This window comes from Hydra vulgaris, chromosome 09 (assembly GCF_038396675.1).
Source record: "Hydra vulgaris chromosome 09, alternate assembly HydraT2T_AEP".
In the NCBI taxonomy this organism is placed as follows: Eukaryota; Metazoa; Cnidaria; class Hydrozoa; order Anthoathecata; family Hydridae; genus Hydra; species Hydra vulgaris.
In genome coordinates this window covers 61,699,987-61,720,000 of record NC_088928.1, presented here as the reverse complement: position 1 = coordinate 61,720,000, position 20,014 = coordinate 61,699,987, and the positions used below count along the sequence as shown (strand labels likewise).

Below are 20,014 nucleotides of genomic sequence, written 5' to 3'. Positions count from 1 at the left end.
CCTGATATTGCCAACAAACAGGTGATTACAAACAGGTGATAACAGATCCATTACTTGATATTCATATCACTCCAAGTGCTTATCAGAGTCTTGCCTTCCAGCCTGCTGGAAAGCGGCATCTGTTATCCCTATCTTCAAAAATTCTGGAGAGCGATCTGATTCGTTTAACTACTGTCTCATAAGTCTTTTTCCTATCATAAGCAAGGTTTTTGAATCTTTTATTAACAAATACTTAATTTCTCATCTTGAATCTAATGACTTACTTTCTGACCATCAATATGGATCTTGATCTTCTCGTTCTTCAGCTGATTTGCTAACAGTAATAACTGATAGGTTTTATCGTGCATTAGATAAAGGTGGAGAGGTTAAGGCCATCGCTCTTGACATTTCAAAAGCTTTTGATAAAGTTTGGCATGCTGGTTTTCTCCATAAGCTTTCTTTTTATGGTGTATCCGGCAACATCTTTAAGATTATTGAATCCTTCCTTTCCAATCGTAGCATAAAAGTTGTCTTCGATGGACAGCACTCTTCTTCTTATTCTGATTCTATCCTTGGCCCTATACTCTTTTTAATTTACATTAACGATCTTCCAGATATTCTCACATTTAAGGTGGCATTGTTTGCTGATGATACTACCATTTATTCTTGTTGTGATAAGAAACCAACACCCTCTGATTGCTTGGAGGGGGCATTTGAGCTTGAAAAGGATCTCACTTCTGCTACAGCATGGGGCTCACAGTGGCTGGTGAACTTTAATCAGATAAAACTTAATTTTTTTCAGCCAATCCTTATCACATTAATTTAGATCTTCCTATATTTATGAATGGTGATGTGCTCGATGAGTCATCTACTCTTCATCTTCTAGGATTAACTCTTACTTCCAATCTTTCTTGGAAACCATATATCAAATCTGTTGCAAAATTAGCATCTCTTGTCTTGTTGCATCTCTTTATCGAGCTCATCACTTTCTTACTTTAGATTCTATTCTCTATCTCTATAAATCTCAAATCCAGCCTTGTATGGAATACTGTTGCCATATCTGGGGCGGATCTTCTAATGATGCCCTTTCTATTATAGACAAGGTGCAAAAACGCATTGTAAACATAGTTGGATATGCTCTTGCAGCCAACCTCCAACCATTATCACATCATCGTAATGTTGCTTCTCTTTCTCTTTTCTACAAATACTATAATAGGCACTGCTCTAATGAGCTAGCGTCTCTTGTGCCATCTACTAAAATTCATTCTCGTGTTACTCCTCATTCAATTAAGTGTCATCCTTTCTCTGTGACTGTTCCTAAGTGCTCCAAAAACGCTTATTTGTCTAGTTTTTTTCTTCGAACATCAGTTCTTTGGAATTCGCTTCCTTTATCTTGCTTTCCTGATTCATATAATTTGCAATCTTTTAAGTCGTCCGTCAATCATTATCTTGCTCTACAATCTTCATCTTTTCTCTTTCAGTAACTTCCAACTTTAATTAGTGGCTGCTTGCAGCCTTGTTGGAAGCAAAGATGTTTAAAAAAAAAAATGTATATTTATATATATATAAAATATGTATATATATATATATACACAACCTTTGGAGTTTAAAAGTATGAGGTCAGCAATAATCTGCCGACCTCAATCTTTTAGAGGTCAGCAAAAAAAATTTGATTTAAAAGTCTTAGTATAAAACATAGAATAGAGGTCAGCAATTTTTTGTCAACCTCAAATACTTTTAGGTCAGCAGTTAGGTCGGCATTGCCGAATGCTGACCCTAATTGTGAGGGCTGATATATATATATATATATATATATATATATATATATATATATATATATATATATATATATATATATATATAATATATATATATATATATATGTATGTATATATATATATATATATATATATATATATATATATATATATATATATATATATATATATATATATATATATATATTAATATGTATATATATATATATATATATATATATATATATATATATATATATATAAAATATGAATAAAGCAAAAACTTAAAGCTTCGATTGCATCTGTTTTGTTTTTTAATTTGATTGGCTTAATACTTACTGATAAGTGTCTCAAATAAATTTCTCTTTATATTTCTTTTTTACTTTCTGTAAATAAACAAATACAAAACATGTTATTATACGCATATAATAATGTTTAACATTGTTTTTAACTATTTTAATAAGCATATGATAGTATTAATGTTTGCATAATTACCACCAGCTTTTTGAGATATGTGGAGATACTATTGAGTTAGAGCAGATTGAGGAAATGGTCATTAGATTAGGGGGTTGGGTGAGTGTTGTACTTTATTTCGTTAATTGGTTTTCTGCTATTTTTTCCTCAAACAATAGTTGTTACTAAATTCTTCAAAGCAGTCCTCGAAGTGAGACAGAATGGGGTGATATGCGAAACTGCTACCTTTTTATAATGTATAAACTATATAGCAGTGATTAGATGGTATTTTAAAAATTCTAAAAACCATACTGTTACATTTTTTACGTTTTCAAGTTCTGCTAAAAAGAGAACAAAAACACACAACTCTGCAAATTTTTTATTTATTAAATTAACTAAAAAATTGCTATTCAAAAATTATTGTTCCTACGATTAATTAATTTTTGTATTTGCTTTAAAAATCAAAATATTTTACATTCTAATACTTTTTATATTTATATTTTTTTGAATTCACCTTCCCAAGGCCAAGAAGGCCACTACAGTGGAGGTTCATTTTTTTTTTTTTTTTCAAATTACGTTTACAACCTTCTCTAAACTCTTTAACTGTGAAGTACCAACCTTGACAAACAAGATAGCTGCATGGAGAAACAAGTTGAGTCTAGTACAACCAGAAAAATAGTGGGATGGAGTTCAGAACTTTTTGCTTACACATTGATGTATTCCGAAGTTATTTAGGGACACCTTTTAAAAAAAAGTTTATCAAATGTTGTTTTTATGAGATATGTTTATAGAGTATATATTTAGAAAAAGGAAGCATGTTTTATGCACATTTATTCTATGTTTTATATATTGCCTTTACTTTTTTTAATGCAAAGCTATACTTCTTAAAGTTGTAATGAACTAATAAAAATCTATATACAGTTTAGCAAAATGCTTAAGCTATTTTCTTTTAAGTTCAAACAAAAAATTCTAAAATTTGATTTGAAATATATGATCCTTGTCATTAAAATCATTTAAAAAAGTCTAATTAAAATTATTAACTCATGTGCATTTCAAACATTCTAATACTTGTTGAAGAAAAAAAAGAGATATATGAGATATTTTATAGGGTTAAATATATATTTAAAAAATGAAACTAACATTATACTTTAATTTCTTCATAAAACTGAACTTGATGTTGTAGATATTTTCTAGACTATTATCTGTTATAACCTTTTGTGATTCTATGTTGTTCTAATATGTTTAAATATAAGAAATGAATAAATTAATAAAATATATATACACATATTTAAATATCTTTAGGAGCTAAAATATGAACTTTAAAAGTTACAATAAGAATCATTAGAATTATGATTAAACTAAGAATGGTTAATGGTTAAACTAAGAATGGATTAAACTAAGAATATATTAAACTAAGAATGATTAAACTAAAAATAAAGACTTAAATAAAATATAAAAAAAATACTAATATTATAGGTGATAAATAGAAAAATTGACTGATTAACTGAAAACTGATTAAGCCACTAATTGAATTGACAAAAATAAGCAATCTTACAATAAGTAAGAAAGTTCAATTTATAATGAGCAAACAATCTTATAATAAGTAAGAAAATCACACAAACTATTCATGCCATCAAATAAAAATTAAAAACTTTTCATTTGTAATTTTGTTAAAAATATCAAGTAAAACAAAACATACGCCTACAGCTTAACAGCGCATCTTATATACCCCTTTTCCTTGCACGAACTCAACTTAGTTGTAGAAAACTTGAAATGTAAAACTAAAATAACAGAAGTTTCTCTATCATGACATATGCGCAAAAATATTCTCTGGGTGTTATGGTGTTTTTTAGAAATTTTAAAAATCCTCTCCATTTTCTTTGTTATAGGATATCGTTACACATGTCATGTACTTAATATCTATAAAACTTTAAAAGTGTTTTGTTTTGTGTTTTAGAAAAATCAAAAATGATTTTTAAAAAAAAAAGTTTCTGTGGTAGGATTATATCCATGGCGCTTTGCTTCAGAAGCTCTTCAAGCTAACCACTCTGCCAGACAGGCGTGTTGTCTGAAAAAAGTTTTAAAACTAGTTAACAAACAAAAGACTTTATAAAACAGAAATAAATGCTATAAGATAAAAATTAAGTAGATGTTGCCACAATGCAATTTTCAAGTGAGAGTAAAACTGTAAGACTTGATATATGTTATAATATATTATTATTATTATCATATTACATAAATTAAAGATATTTGTTCTTAAGAAATTTGCATACACTTTTGTTCGCATTTTCTTATTAAAAATAGTGCTGCGACTATTTGTTGCCATTACCTCAGTTACAAGGTTACTACAAGGTTACTACAAGGTTACTACAAGCTTACTACAAGCTTACTACAAGGTTAATAAAGGTTACTACAAGGTTAATACAAGGTTACTACAAGGTTAATACAAGGTTAATACAAGGTTACTACAAGGTTAATACAAGGTTACTACAAGGTTAATACAAGGTTAATACAAGGTTACTACAAGGTTACTACAAGGTTACTACAAAGTTAATACAAGGTTACTACAAGGTTAATACAAGGTTACTACAAGGTTACTACAAGGTTACTACAAGATTAATACAAGGTTACTACAAGGTTACTACAAGGTTAATACAAGGTTACTACAAGGTTACTACAAGGTTAATACAGGGTTACTACAAGATTACTACAAGGTTACTACAAGGTTACTACAAGGTTAATACAGGGTTACTACAAGGTTACTACAAGATTACTACAAGGTTACTACAAAGTTACTACAAGGTTAATACAAGGTTACTACAAGGTTACTACAAGATTACTACAAGGTTACTACAAGGTTAATACAAGGTTAATACAAGGTTACTACAAGGTTACTACAGGGTTACTACAAGATTACTACAAATAATACAAGGGTTCTCAAACAGGCTCGAAAACTACTACTAACACAATTAAGTTATTAATTTAAATTTAAATTAATTTAATTCTCAATATTTCTTATCTTTATTTCTCTTTTCATAAAAATTAATCATCTCTAAAGGTTTGTATTTCTATAAATTTTTTTAACTGAATTTAAAATATAATAGGGAACTAAGACACAATAAATTTCTTTAACTTATTTTAATTTTATATATTTAGCTGTTTTATAAGTGAAATATTTTTATTTATAACAATCATCTGAATTTAGTTCTTGACTTTGATCAAATAAAAAAAGCAGTTGACATTATCTATAACTCCAACATTGATTATCAGCTCAAAAATCTTTTCACATATGATACTGACAGATTTGATCAAGAAATAAAGTTTGTATTCACAATGCTGTTGCAGAACCAAGCATATAAACAAGCAAAAGTTTTTTCAGATTTATTCAAACTTCCATTTGCTGATGATGTGCTTATATGTGAAGTAACTTTTTTTATTTTCTTTTACATTGTGCATACATTTTTTATAGTATTTTATGTTGGTTATTTATTTTAACTTTTAATTTATTTTTATCAAAGTATGATAATTAATTTCTTTTTAATTTTTTTTTAGCTGTTTTATTTTGTTGTTTCCCTTTAATTTTGAATTTTTAAATTTTTTTTTTTTTAAGTATTAAATAAAAAATATTATAAGGTGTTTTAAAGTATAAAGTTTCTTAGGTAAAGAAAGAACTCAATTATTTACAAAAGACAAATTCATGGAATGATGTTCTCTTAAGGAAGTCATTTTGGAAGAAAATCGATTTCAGGTTATTTGAAAACAATTGTGGTCCATTAATTGCAGGATCTTTTTTTGAAGTAATTTTTTTAAGTGTTTGAAAAACATTGGATATATTAAGGAAAATGAAAATGTAATTGTGATTTTTATAATAATAATAATAATAATAATAATAATAATAATAAATGTTTGCTGTAATACTCAATGCATCGAGTTGAGTATGGAGTTCAAAAACAGTAGTTGTTAGACTAGTTATAACAGCTTTTACTTAAGGTTAAAATATAGTTATTTGTTTTTAATCTGTCATAAGAGTTTTTGAAAATGGTTATAGATTTTGCATCTATAGTTTCTTGATTTAATTTGTTCCATTGTTCTGAAATCCTATTTGTAAAAAATTCATATCTTGCTGTTGATTGTTTGACTAATTGTCTTCTAATACGCATGTTGTGACCACGAATGATTGAGTTTGTTAAAAAATCTTGTGGATGATGCCAAATTACATTGTCATAACCATTAATAATTTTAAACATTTGAATCATGTCACCTCTTATTCTTCCTTCACTTAACATTGTCATTTTTAATTTATCTAATCTTTCATGATAACTTAAAACTTTTAATTGATGAATTCTTGCTGCTCTTTGTTGTACTTTTTTTATTTTCTCAATGTTTTTAAGATAGGATTCCATAATGAAGCACCATATTCTAAATGAGGACAAACTAACGATGTAAATAATAGTTTTATGCTTTCTTCATCCAAATAACTGAAACACTTCTTTATCAATCCTATTTAATTCTTGTTTGCCTTACCAACTGCAATATTGATATGTTCTTCCCATTTCAAATCATTTGAGATATAAATGCCTAAATCTCTTTCTAGAGTGGTTGTTGTTAAGTTTATCTCATCATCGTTACTGCCGTCTACCATTTTGTACATTGCGGATTGTTTGGTCCAATATGTATAACTTTGCATTTATCTACATTAAGCTTGATTAACCATTTGCTTGACCAATCCAACAATTTATCTAAATCGCCTTGTAAATTACTCTGCACTTAACTTTAAAATATATGAATTATTTTTGTATTGTCATCATAAAGTTTACATTGATTTTGTAAATTTACAACCAAATCATTGATGTATATAATAAACAATAGCGGACCAAGTACCAAACCTTGAAGAACGTCACTTAAAATCAATTTAAATCTGAAACATTATCGCCCAAAACAACTCTTTGAGTTCTATTACTTAAAAATGCTTTGCACCAATTTAAGAGTTCACCATTTATACCATAACTAGCTAACTTAACACATAAGCTCTCATGTGGTACAGTGTCAAACGCTTTGGCAAAGTCCAAAAACCCAATATCTATTGAGAAACTATCTTCTAAAGCTTGTGTTATTAAGTCAATTGTTTTCAATAGGTTTGTACTGCAACTTTTACCTTTTACAAAACCATGCTGTTCGATTATAATCAAATCATTGGTAATCAAATGGTCCGTTATACAATTTCTTACAATACTTTCTATTACTTTGCATACAATTGATGTTAAAGAGACTGGTCTGTAGTTTGCAGCTTCCAGTTTGTCGCCTTTTTTGAATAGAGGTGTAACCTTTGCTCATAACCATTGTTTTGGTAAAACTCCAGTTGAATATGATCTATTGAATATAATTGAAAGTGGTTTTGTTAACGCACTTAAACATTCTTTTAAAACTCTTGGGTGTACTTTGTCGACTCCAGTTGATTTATTTACATTTAGTTTCAATAATTGTTTTTCTATAGTTTCTAAAGTGAATAAAGGAGTTTGACATTTGACATTTGCATGATTTTGAACTGTTGGTAGACTATTTTTTTCTTCTTTAACAAAGACTGAACTGAAAAAATCATTTAGTATATTCGCAATTTTTGAACCTTCTGTTATTATTTCCCCATATTTGTCCTTCAATGCTTTGATTGTATCTTTTATCTTCGTCTTGCTGTTGATATAAGCATATACACTTTTTGGATACACTTTTATAAGCATATACACTTTTATAAGCATATACACTTTTATTACACTTTATTTTGACCTTAGATGATTTTTTTTATTTATATTTTTGACCTTAGATGATGTTAATTTTAATATTTAATCTTAATATTTTTTTGATTCAACAAGACAAAAACAAGACAAAGCACAACTGCAACATAACAACATGTTTATATTCCTTATAGCAAATTTTTTTAGTTTAGAGTTCCTAGATCAGTCGTAATTAATATGGTTCACTTTTTTTCTTCTCCTTTCTGAACTCTAAAAGTCTTTATAGGCATATGTGGCACCACATTTTACATAATGTTACATGTCATGTTCAATTTATTTTAAACTTTTTTTATCATTCTTTTTTGAAATTTTTCCTATTGTAAACAAGACAAGATCAATAACCATCCCATTTATCTTGGTTTCATGAATAAGAGTGCTGGTAATTGTTCTACTTTTTTAATAACCTTTTTTTTTGTAATCTTAATGTCATATAACACTCATGCTCATGTGGTAGTGTCAGATTGTGGTAGTTACTGCTAACATTACTGTTAAAAAATTATTGGATTTAATTCAATACTGTAGTTAACTGATCAAAATATGCATATGTATGGAAATTTGGGTTGCAAGTTATTTTGTAAGGTTATTGTTAGACAATTAATTTTGCAATTAACTTTAAAAGGAAACAACAACAGATTTCAACAAAATTCAAAACAACAATAGATTTCAACAAAATTTGAGATCTTTCCTTTGATTAAGAGATTATTTCAAAACTTTTTTTGCTCATAAAATTGGTGATACAATAACAATATTTTCTTCTGCTGCAGAGGAAAATCTTTAGACAAAAATTAAATATCTGTTTTTCAGGAAACAAGATGGGATATAAATTTAAATTATTATGTCTATTGTATGTCCATTGTTTAAATTATTATGTCCATCAATGTAGTTTAAGGCAAATTAGAAAAACTTAAATCAAATTTTTTTTTTTTTTTAATTCTCATCTTTAACAATCTATAACTTATGTCGTAAATGAAATTAAATAATTTTAAATTTATTTTTATTTAATACAACTTCTTCTACTTGTAATTAAAAAAAACTGTGTTTTTGCTCAGTAGGTTTGCTTCAAGTTGTTTTAAACACAATTTAAAAACATTCAATTTCTGGTCCTTTATTTGACATGATTCTAGATTAAGAGCTAGAACTTTTACAAAGTGTTGAAGTGAAGTAAATTTTTTAAAAAACATTTTTAAGTGGTGACTTAGCAAAGTCTTCACTTAAAAATACCATTCAAAAACTTGAGATTTCAATGGTCTGGAAATTAAAACTAAAGTTTTCCATAAAGAATTCTATTATATAGCGTAATTATATTATATTAAATTAAATAACATAAAATCTTGATAGGTATATTGCATTTTAAATGCAGTCCACAGTAAGATTTTTTAGTGTTTTTTCTTTAAACAATCTAATTTTTTATCTTGCAGACCTGGGTGCTGGTTAACATAACCCGCACCCAGGTCTGCAACATTTATAAGCGTAAATTGTATAACATTTTTAAGCGTAAGGCGTAAATTTGGTTTATGTTTGGCGTAAGTTCTAAACTCAGTAATTTCATATTCACAAATCTTGCGTAGTTTCTTAGTACAAAATTTACGATTTATTTTTTGTAAGTTCAACTCTCAAATAATGGTATTCACAAAACATCTTCAAAAAATGCTCTACCTAATTTAAGCAATAAAAGTTGTGTTAGGTAGAAGCCATCTTAACTTTGGCGTAACTCTAAAATATTTGCGGAACTCACATATACTGACTTTTTTTGTTGAGATTTGTAAAATTTGTGATAAATATAGCGTATATGTTTCTATAAATTATTTTTTAGTTTATAGATTAAACTACTTTTTGTTAAAGTTTAATAAAGTTTTTTAATTTACTACATCCTTAAAAGTATGTAGTTACTAAATTAAGTTATTACTGCATAAAAAATCTTTTTGCACATACTCTGTTAAAATGTTACTTATGTATGGTCTAAATGCTTTGATTTTTAATTTAAAATAAGGTACTAAAGTGTATTGGTCCTTAACAATGGCATAGCAATGATTATACATCATATATTGATTTTTATTGAACTGCTTGAGTAAAATAAGGTTTTAGAAAATACTAAGTGATAAGTTGGCTTTTTATTGCCATAAAAATTATATAACTAAACCACCACCAACCAAACCACTTTACTGTACTGAAATGTTGCTTATTTCCTTGTGATGTGTAGATTGAAAGCTGTTATCTTTTTAAGCTAATAATCTTAAATAAAGCCTGAGTATAATTATTTATTATTCTTTCTTTGTTTTTTTTTAGTGGAGAATAAATATATTATTTCTAATTGTACAATATAAAAACTGATGTTTTGAGGAGAAAAAAACTTGTGCTTCTGGAGTTTTTTCATAAAAGGATGAAAAAAATCAAGATTTTTCAGTTTTTTCATGAAATATAAATACTTTTGTAATGAAGAATCATCATTATTATTTTTTTTTCCTAACTTTAAAAGGATGAAAAAAATCAAGATTTTTCAGTTTTTTCATGAAATATAAATACTTTTGTAATGAAGAATCATCATTATTTATTTTTTTTCCTAACTTTACAATTTCAATCAACAATCTTATTGTTGATGATGAAGCTATTCCACAATCTCACAGTAATCAAAATGAGTCCAATAATCTTTCAATTAATGTTGATATTATTATACAGTCTCTTGCCTTTGTTTGAACATGCCCTGACTGTGAGATGAAGTCTCTTAACATGAATATAGATCATAAAAAAAAGGTTTAATTTCTTTGTTGCTATTGAATTTCACTAGGTGTTTATGGATTATGAAAATCTATACCAGTAACCAAGTTATGGATTATGAAGATCTATACCAGTAGACAAGTTTCAAATAAAACTTTTGATAATTTATTTTCAGTAATTGCAATGCATGAAATTGGAAAAGTACATTACAAAAGCTATGGTTTTGTAAATTTGAGGCATTTTCAGAATTAAGACATTCATTGTGTCATGAAACATTGAATGTTCTAATTCTACATTATTACCTGGTGCAAATTCAAAGCAGACAATATTGTCGAAACATGTTTATAAAAAAAACCAAGACAGCATGTTGTAATAAGGGACATAATCAAGCCAATATTTCTTGATTTATCTGATGAAAACATGTTAGAAAGGTGCTTTCATGAAAAAATTCAAAACAATAAAAGTTCTTAAAATGCAAAACTTTAGGAATGGTGTCCAAAGATAAAGTGGTAAACTAAATGTTTATTTAGAACTAATAATCCTGGTAATTATTATATAATGTTTGCAATCAAAAAGATGGTTGAAAAATTTAAAAATATAGCCAATTAAATCAAGTGATAAATTAAACCAACATTTGAAACAAATTAAAGCAAAATAAAAAAGTTAAGTTGATCAAGATAAAGAGATGGAATAACTTAATAAAGTACAGTGGTAAATACTGTAGTGGTAAAGCGCTCGCTTCATAAGCAAGCGGCTCCAAGTTCGATTCCCACCACCTTCCTGGTAGTTCCACGCTCAACTTGTTTCTCTATGCAGTGGCCATGTTAGTCAAGGTGTTATAGAGTTGAAAGACGGTTATAACCACAATTAAGTAGCCTCCTCATCTATACTTCATACACTACTGCTCTTACATTGAGGAGTGATAACAAATCTTTAGAAATGAAATAAGAGTATTAAAAATAACTTTAATACTTTAATTTTTAGATAAGAGTTTGTTTTAATTTTAATTATCTTAAATTGTTTTTTTTGCCTTTTTTAGCATGCTGGAATAAATAACTTGAGAACTACTTGTTATGATGCTTTGAAATTTTGTAGTAATATATATGATAAACTCTGTGAAGCAATATTTTTTTAAAATTTTATTCTAGAGCAGAGTTATGGGGTTCTAAAGTGAACTGCTTTGGGATAAATTTTGGCCAATTAGTTGTTTATGTTATAACCTCTTCATGCTTTAAGTTAACTTCATCATTTTGCTTCAATGAATATCTTGTTATATTATAAATAAACACTGAAAGTTTGAGCTTCCATATGATCTACCATTATCTCAATACCTATCAATGACTCTCTTGACTTATCTTATCGTAGGATCTACCATTATCTCAATACTTATTAAATACCATTATCTCAATACTACCAATATCTCAATACTAATCTTGATATTTTTAGAATTTGCGACATAAAACAAGAGTCCATATGTGAAATTTTGATTTTTTATTAATTATTTTTTTTAATGCAATTTTTAATATTATCTAACAAAATATCGAATATATTTGTTGAAAATAAACGATTTTAGAAATTTGACCACCTTAATTTATTGTAGTTGTTAAATAGATTACTAGTGGTAGTGGTGTAGTGGTAAAGCACTCGTTTCATAAGCGAGAAGTTCCGAGTTCGATCCCCACCACGTCCCTGGTAGTACCGCGCTCAACTTGTTTCTCCGTGCAGCAGCCTTGTTCACCAAGGTTCGTGTTTCAGAGTTATAGACTTGAGAAAGGGCTATAACCACTATTAAGTAGCCTCCTCATCTGTAGTGGCCTTCTCGGCCTTGAGGAGGTGAATAACAAAAAAAAAAAAAAAGATGTTATTAAATTTATTGTAGATATTAAATATTTATTACAGGTAGTAATTAATACTCTAATAGCAGTTTTCATTTAACTTATAAATTATTAAAAATTATTATAAATTATTAAAAATTATTATAAATTATTAAAAGCCTTAACTAACATTTTAGCTAAAATTTATATTTTAATTGTTTAAACTTAATTTCAAAATTTTTTGTCAAGTTTAAATTTATTTTTACTAATCAACCAATGCCCTCAGATTTTAAAAAAAAAAGTTATTCTAGTAATTGCAAAAGTAGTTGAGTATATGTAACAGTTGGCTCTAATGATACATTTATGCTACCTGATTTTAGTTAAAAATTTATTTTGAACTAAAATAAATTTTTTTTTTTTTTTTTTTTGGCTTCTTATTTGTTTATATTTTAACTTTAACTTGCGCAAAAAATTAATAGATTTTTTGCATTAAGGTTGTGCAAACATTGCAAAATCTCTGAGAATACCAAATAGTTACAAAAAAATAAATTTGTTTACGGTTTCCGTAAATTATGCAAGAGTTACAAAAGTTTTGTGAATTTGCATCCAGATATTCAACAGAAATATCTTGATTGTTTAAACTAATACCCCACTGTCTACAGTTTCTTGAAAAGCACCACTACTATAAGTACCACTGAAATTTGCAAATTTTATAATCTTCACATCAATTAATGTGATTTTTTTGTGGAAAATGATTAATATTTGTGTATATGTTAATCTATTCGGCATATCTAGCTAGATATAGGTTTACATATCTGGAATATCTAGCTAGTTATGTAAAGTTTACATTCATTACATCTTTACCTACCTCCATATAAACATGTTAGTTTGTAGACACCATGATTAAAGTTGACTTTTAATATTAGCTTGTTGTTTTATAAATTGTTGGTCTTCAAAATACGTTGGTTGATAAAGTTTATTTTGACATTGAAAGTTTTAAATTATGTTTTAAATGTAACTATGAGTTTTACTTATTTCTATATCTTTTACTATTAAGTTTTAGCTATAGAAGCTATGGAATTATGTTATAGTTTATTTTTATTTGTTAACTTAAAAGAACTTAAATCTTATAGCATAAACAGTATTAAAGGTAACAGAACAAGATAGAATACAACACAGATAACATAACGTAAACAGTATTAAAGGTAACAGCAACGAGATAGCATGCAACATAACATAACATAAACAGTATTAAAGGTAACAGCAACAAGATAGCATACAACCCAGATAACATAACATAAACAGTATTAAAGTTAATTTTGATGTTTGTTTTTACTGCACTGTTCATTTTCATTCTGTTTGGCTAATTAAAAAGTAATAATTTTGTAAATTAATTTTGTTTTAATTATTAAATTTTATTCAGACAATTTATTATGTTTTAACATTTTCATAGAACCAAGCAAGTAATGATTCATTTTCGTTTGGGGAGAAAGCTTTATTGTTTATGTATTCATTGAAATGGTTCTCATTCAATAAATCAGTGGAGATCAACAAGCTGCTTAAGTTGGATAAACTTATGTGGTTATACAAAATAAAGTCACTTGTTGGAATTCCAGTGAGATTTGCAGTTGCTTTTTTTATATATATATTTTAGTATGGTTCCTTAATCTTTCCTAATTGTCTCATTATTGTCTCACATACATAGTGTTAGGGTCATTTTGCTAATATGTGATCTTGTTGTTTCTGTAATGTTTTAGAATCAAGTGGAAGCAATTAATGAATTTGCAAAGGAACAATCTTTTATTTTATTCCATACCTCAATAGGAGAGTATGATTTTGAGCATAAAAACAGTGTTGATACTGCGAGTGACTTTGTTGCATTTGATTTTACTGAGCAGGTTTTTCTTTGTTTATTGTATTTTTTTCTTTTTATTATTTATGAAGATTTATGAAGCTGATTTATGAAAACATTAACTATATTTGGTTACTCTTTTTTAAACTTGATTATTATATTTTTTAAACAAGATTATTATTTGTTTTAACAATATTATTATTTATTTTAGACATAATTGTTATATATTTTTAGACTTGGTTGTTATGTTTTTTAGGCTTGATTTTTATTTTGTGTAATTATTTTCCTTATAAACATTTGTTATTTTTAATATTATTTAATCACTGAAATTTTTTAAATTTTTTAATTATTTTAGGAAGCAAAAGCTTACCATGACCTTATAAATTGTTTACTTGATCATGATTTTGTTGCTGAAGCTTTAAGAATTGAAAGTTTATTTAAAAGAACTTCAATTCATCTTGATATTGTTAAGGTTATTTTTAAATTTCTACTTTTATAAATTAAAATTATATCAAATCATAAGGTTCTGTAAATGGAAATTGTTTAATATAAATTTATGAAAGATTAAAAAAATTGGTATCATATTGGTAGCTATAAATATCATTCTTCTTGATAACAAATATTGACTTTACTTATGACATATTCTTTACCAAATATGTCAAATACACATGAGAAACATACTATGACAAAAACACTATGACAAATACACTTTGACACATAGACTATGAAACTTGACACATACACTATGAAAAATCTTGACTCTACTCATAAGTTTTTGTGTTTTTTTTGTTTCTCTCTAGTAGTGGCTGTACTGCTTTTTCTGTTATCTTCTATAGGGATCTTCAAGTGCAAAGGCAAGTTGTGTTCATAATAAAGAATTTTTGTCTCCCACAATCAGCCAATCATATTTATTTGTGTTATTTTTCACTAAAAATATTCTTAATACAATTAAAAATAAAATAATATATTTGGTTTTTAGATTTTATTAGCGCAATTTTTTTTTAACAACTGTCAGAATAATTTCTAAACTTATCTAATTAATGCATAATTTTTATATTAATTTAACAAATTTGTTGTTTTGTTTTTATAAAATAACCATTATTATATGATTTGTAAATTTTTAATAATAACCATTATTTATTGATTGTATGTTTTTATATAAGTATAATAATTGTTTATGCAACACAATGATCGCAAAAAGTGACCAACGGAACCATCCAGTTATGTAGACCTGAGAGATGTGATAATAAAAACAGTTAGTTGATGGTGTTGTTGAATAAAAAATAAAAATCATAAGAAAATATCAAATGAGTGGTAAGACTTGTGAAGGTGAAGAACAAAGTTAGATGTTCAGGGGGCAGGGGGAGAAACAACTAACACTCTAGTCACTCTGTGTGTAGATCATATGCAACAAAGAACAAATATTTGATATACTGATTTAAGAGAGTGTTGATGTCTACAGGTGTGATGGTGTAGTGCATTAGTACGTTTGGTCGTCTGATTTGGTTTAGTTATGTTTTTGTCCACTTTCAAATTAAGTGAATAAAAAGCTAAACACACTCACTTCTTATGCTTATGGACTAGCACATCAGAGAAGACGTAAGGCCTACATAATGGATTTCAATTGATCGAATGGAAACATTAAACACTTTGCCGCAGGCCATCACTCTTAGTCATAAGAGCTACGTCTCCATGCTGGTGTGGAATGATGTGCTATGAAGTAAGATTATAGTCACATAGTCAGTGAGCACATAGTCAGTTAGCGCTGATCTGACATGCATTGTGAAGCTTTCGAATGAATGTGTGCGTGAGTGTCAGCATACTCATTAGGTTATTGAGCACCATAACCACATCCAGCGGGATAGCCTAACATCCATTTTTTGTTGTGTTGTACATTGGAAAAAGTTGGTGCTCACCAGCCACAAAGAAAATATTTCAAATGGAGTATGCTTCCACCCTATGATATCTACAACTGACACTGAAAAATTTAAATTGAAAATTTAAATATCTACAACCGACACTGAAAAATTTAAATTGACAATTTTTTTCATTGGTAAGGGATGCTCTCCATAACTAATATTCAAATTCTTAATTCTTGGCTTTAAAAAAAAATGCACAAAATATAACAAAAGAATGTACCAACTGCTGTAGCTGGCTAGAAACATTGAGAACCATTCACATAGATGGTTTTATTTTGATATCTGTCTCAATTCTATGAGATATATAAACATGGATCCTTGTCCAGGTTAATGGAAAAACCTCGAAGAAAAACAAAATGATTTACCAATATTTTATCTAGAATAAAAAAATAAAACATCACAATAAATGCATTTTATATCTTAAAAACATACATACTAAGCACACAAGGACTACAACAACTAATCAATACAATATACTTTTTACATACAGAACCCCCCAAAATCAGACAAAAATAGATAACGTTTAGCATGCATTCTTTACAAAATAGATCCATTTGTTTATTACTTTTTGCCATCTTTTAAGTGGTAGATTAGCCACTTTAATTACTAACCTTTTTTGTTATTATTTTTTTTTATTATTATTATCTTTTAGTCACTCTATAAGCTTACACCAAGAATTTCGGTTGTGTTTTTTGTATTCCACTACAATATTGTTAGATTTTTTGATCCTAAGTAATTTTATCTGATGTCGAAAAGTCATTTCGTTTTGGTTTTGCACTATACACTCTTTATTAGCGTTCTTATGGTCATTATGTAAACAATCTTTGTTTTTTAACTCTATTTTTACAGTCCGCTAGACACCCTTTGATCGATAATGCGTCTATGACCTGTGTTGATCTATTCTCATATAGCATTCTGCTTATTAAGTTTTTATTCATTTCTGGTATATCCACTAATTATATTGTGACTTAGTTGGCTATCTTGAGTTATCAATTTATCAATTTGTTATTATCTAATACTATTTTCAGTTAGCAGTTCTCTCCACCTATCAGGTGAGATTTATATTCTCGGAACTACTTGTCTTACTAAATTCCACGCTACGTTTGTGTACCTTTACCGCATACTATTTTTATCTTAGTTCATATTGTACGAGTCATGAATTCCTGGATTGTTATATATACATATATGTGTACATAGATATATATTAGGCATATTGTTATCATAAAAATGGTAAGTCACTTTGAAGTACTATGTGCTATTTGCTGCTTATTATTTATTTTGTTGTCGTTGTCACTATTCTATATGCTTTAATGTCACTATTTTGTATATATACAAAGTAGTGACCCTGACAAGTGCTGTTAGTGCAGATCGTTGTCTCCCAAAAATGTCATTGGTGATCGCAGTGCATTTTTGAGGAGGGGAATCGCCATTTATCCACTACTTAATTCTAATTGGTTATCATGAACCAACATTTTTTTACCTCTTGTACCCATGTATTTTAGCGCTTTGTGAACTTTGTATTATATATTTTTTGATTCACGATATCTAAATATTTTGCTGATACACAGGTAGTTATCAGTTTCCAATTTTTTAGTGTTTAGTATATAAGTTATACTACATTTATGGACATATTTTTTTTAAATTATTACATAGCGACACTATAGCGTGGTGGTTAGTGCGCTGCGTCATAATATGAAGATTCAGAGTTCAAACCTTGTAAAATGCGTATATTTTGTTTTTTCTTTTTATATTGCCTGAACCATTATTTATTACCATTTTTTTATCTACTTATTTTATTTTATTATTTTGTATTGTATGGTAGTTTTAGTCATGTCCATTAATATACCAAGGGATTTATACAGACTTGTTTAGTCATGGACCATTGTTTTATCATTTGCTTAGGATGACTAGAGTGTATACAATTAAATGCATAAACAATTAAAATTTAATAAATTTGTTGTTTTGTTTTTTTAAAATAAGCGTTATATATTGATTGTATGATTTTTATGCAAGTATAATAGAATGTTACCTTTTATTGAATGTTATATATAAGGTGATCCTTTTGATTTGTGCCAGAGCTAAATAAAATTAGGACTTTTATGGCAAACTGCTACATAGAAAGAAGAAGTTGGTTGCCATATTTATATATTTTGAATCTTTTTTATTTTTATTTAAACAATGAGATTTTTTTCTTGTTTTATTATGGTTGATTATTGTTATGAAATTTTTTCTTATTATGTTTTTAGTAATAAATATTTGGGATAAAAATGACAGTATTTATTAAGGATATTTAAGCAAATTAATAAGGCAAATTGTTAAAAAAAATTTATTAGATAATATTGATAATTATGTTGATTTAGTTCAAATTTTTAAATTTTGTTTTGAATATGGATAAAAAGGTAATCATGTTATATTTTTAATTTAAATTTTGATATCTAAAAAATGTCAGTAATTCCATAGCAATTAGAATCTCTTAATTAAAAAAAAACAAAGAAAATCTGTGAGGATATAAAAAACAAAATAGTTAAAGATGGTATCAGTAATGAAAATTTGAATTTTGATACGATTAAAGCGTCAAAATTAAATCATTAGAGTTTTGGTGTTGAGCAATGGTGTAAATATGGTAAAAATGGTGTAAATATAATAAAATATTCACATTAATAAAATAGTTATAACATACATAAATTTTTTTTTGTTATAATAATATCATTAAGATATGAAAATACGCTAACTTTTTCATATCAATATCTTGATAAAGATATAGATATGAAAACGAATACTTGCAATTTGTATATGAAAAAGAATACTTGCGATTGCTAAAAACAAGTTGCGTTACAAAAATCTAAAAACCAAATATGTTATTTTATATTTAGTGAAAAGGTATACAAATATGATTTGCTGATGGGAGTAGAAAAAGATTCTACAATGATGTCGTATACAGAAACTCTTAAGAATTAAATGCACATGAAATAAATTATAAAGTCTGTAGATTGCAGTATATATTATAAAGACTCCAAAAATTTGGGCAATATGAACACAACTTGTCTTAGCATTAATGAGGGTACAGCATTTTAATTCAGTTTAATGGCTCTGAAGCCAGCCGTTAATAAGGTTTTTAGTACTCTGATCTTTCTAAATTTGCTGACAACTCAACTTTGTATTTGACAAAAAGTCTTTTTTTTTCAATCCTTTTAAACAGGCAACCAATCTTGAATCTTATTTCATTTCTGTAACTTAGGGCTTGCAGTGGCTTGTGAATTTTAACTCCAACATAACTCAGTTATTTACTGCAAACAACTATTGTAATATTGTCAACATTCCTACATTAATGAATAGCAACTCTTCCACTGAGTTCTCTTCTTTTTTTCAAGTCTTCTTCAATTATCATTTACTACTGACCTCTCATGGAAACTGTATATAGAATTCAATATATATCAGTTGCAAAGTTATCATCTGCTAAGGTTGCTTCTTTTTATTGTGCCTACCATTATCTTACTCCTGATTCCATTCTTTGCATCTACAAATCTCTTATTGATCCCTGTATCAAATACTGTTGTCATATCTGAGCTGGTTACTCTAATGATGCTCTATTCTAGACATGGTCCAAAAATGCATAGTAAACATAGTTGGACCTGCTTTATCTTCCACACTTGAGCCTCTTTCCTATCATCATAAGGTTGTATCTCTTTTTCTTTTCTACAAATACTACTTATGGTTACTGCTCAAAGGAGCTATC

The 20,014-nt window shown here is 27.4% G+C and overlaps 1 protein-coding gene across 1 annotated transcript in view; it reads left to right on the top strand.

The window, feature by feature from the left end:
• Nucleotides 1-20,014, top strand: part of LOC101237023 (spatacsin) — a 156,174-nt gene that overhangs the window by 91,166 nt on the left and 44,994 nt on the right. Inside the window, exons 31-35 of the mRNA XM_065806270.1 lie at nucleotides 5,395-5,612; nucleotides 5,849-5,986; nucleotides 13,961-14,122; nucleotides 14,265-14,405; nucleotides 14,715-14,831. Coding sequence (XP_065662342.1) covers nucleotides 5,395-5,612; nucleotides 5,849-5,986; nucleotides 13,961-14,122; nucleotides 14,265-14,405; nucleotides 14,715-14,831 — 776 coding nt within the window. The remainder of the gene's footprint in view (nucleotides 1-5,394; nucleotides 5,613-5,848; nucleotides 5,987-13,960; nucleotides 14,123-14,264; nucleotides 14,406-14,714; nucleotides 14,832-20,014) is intronic.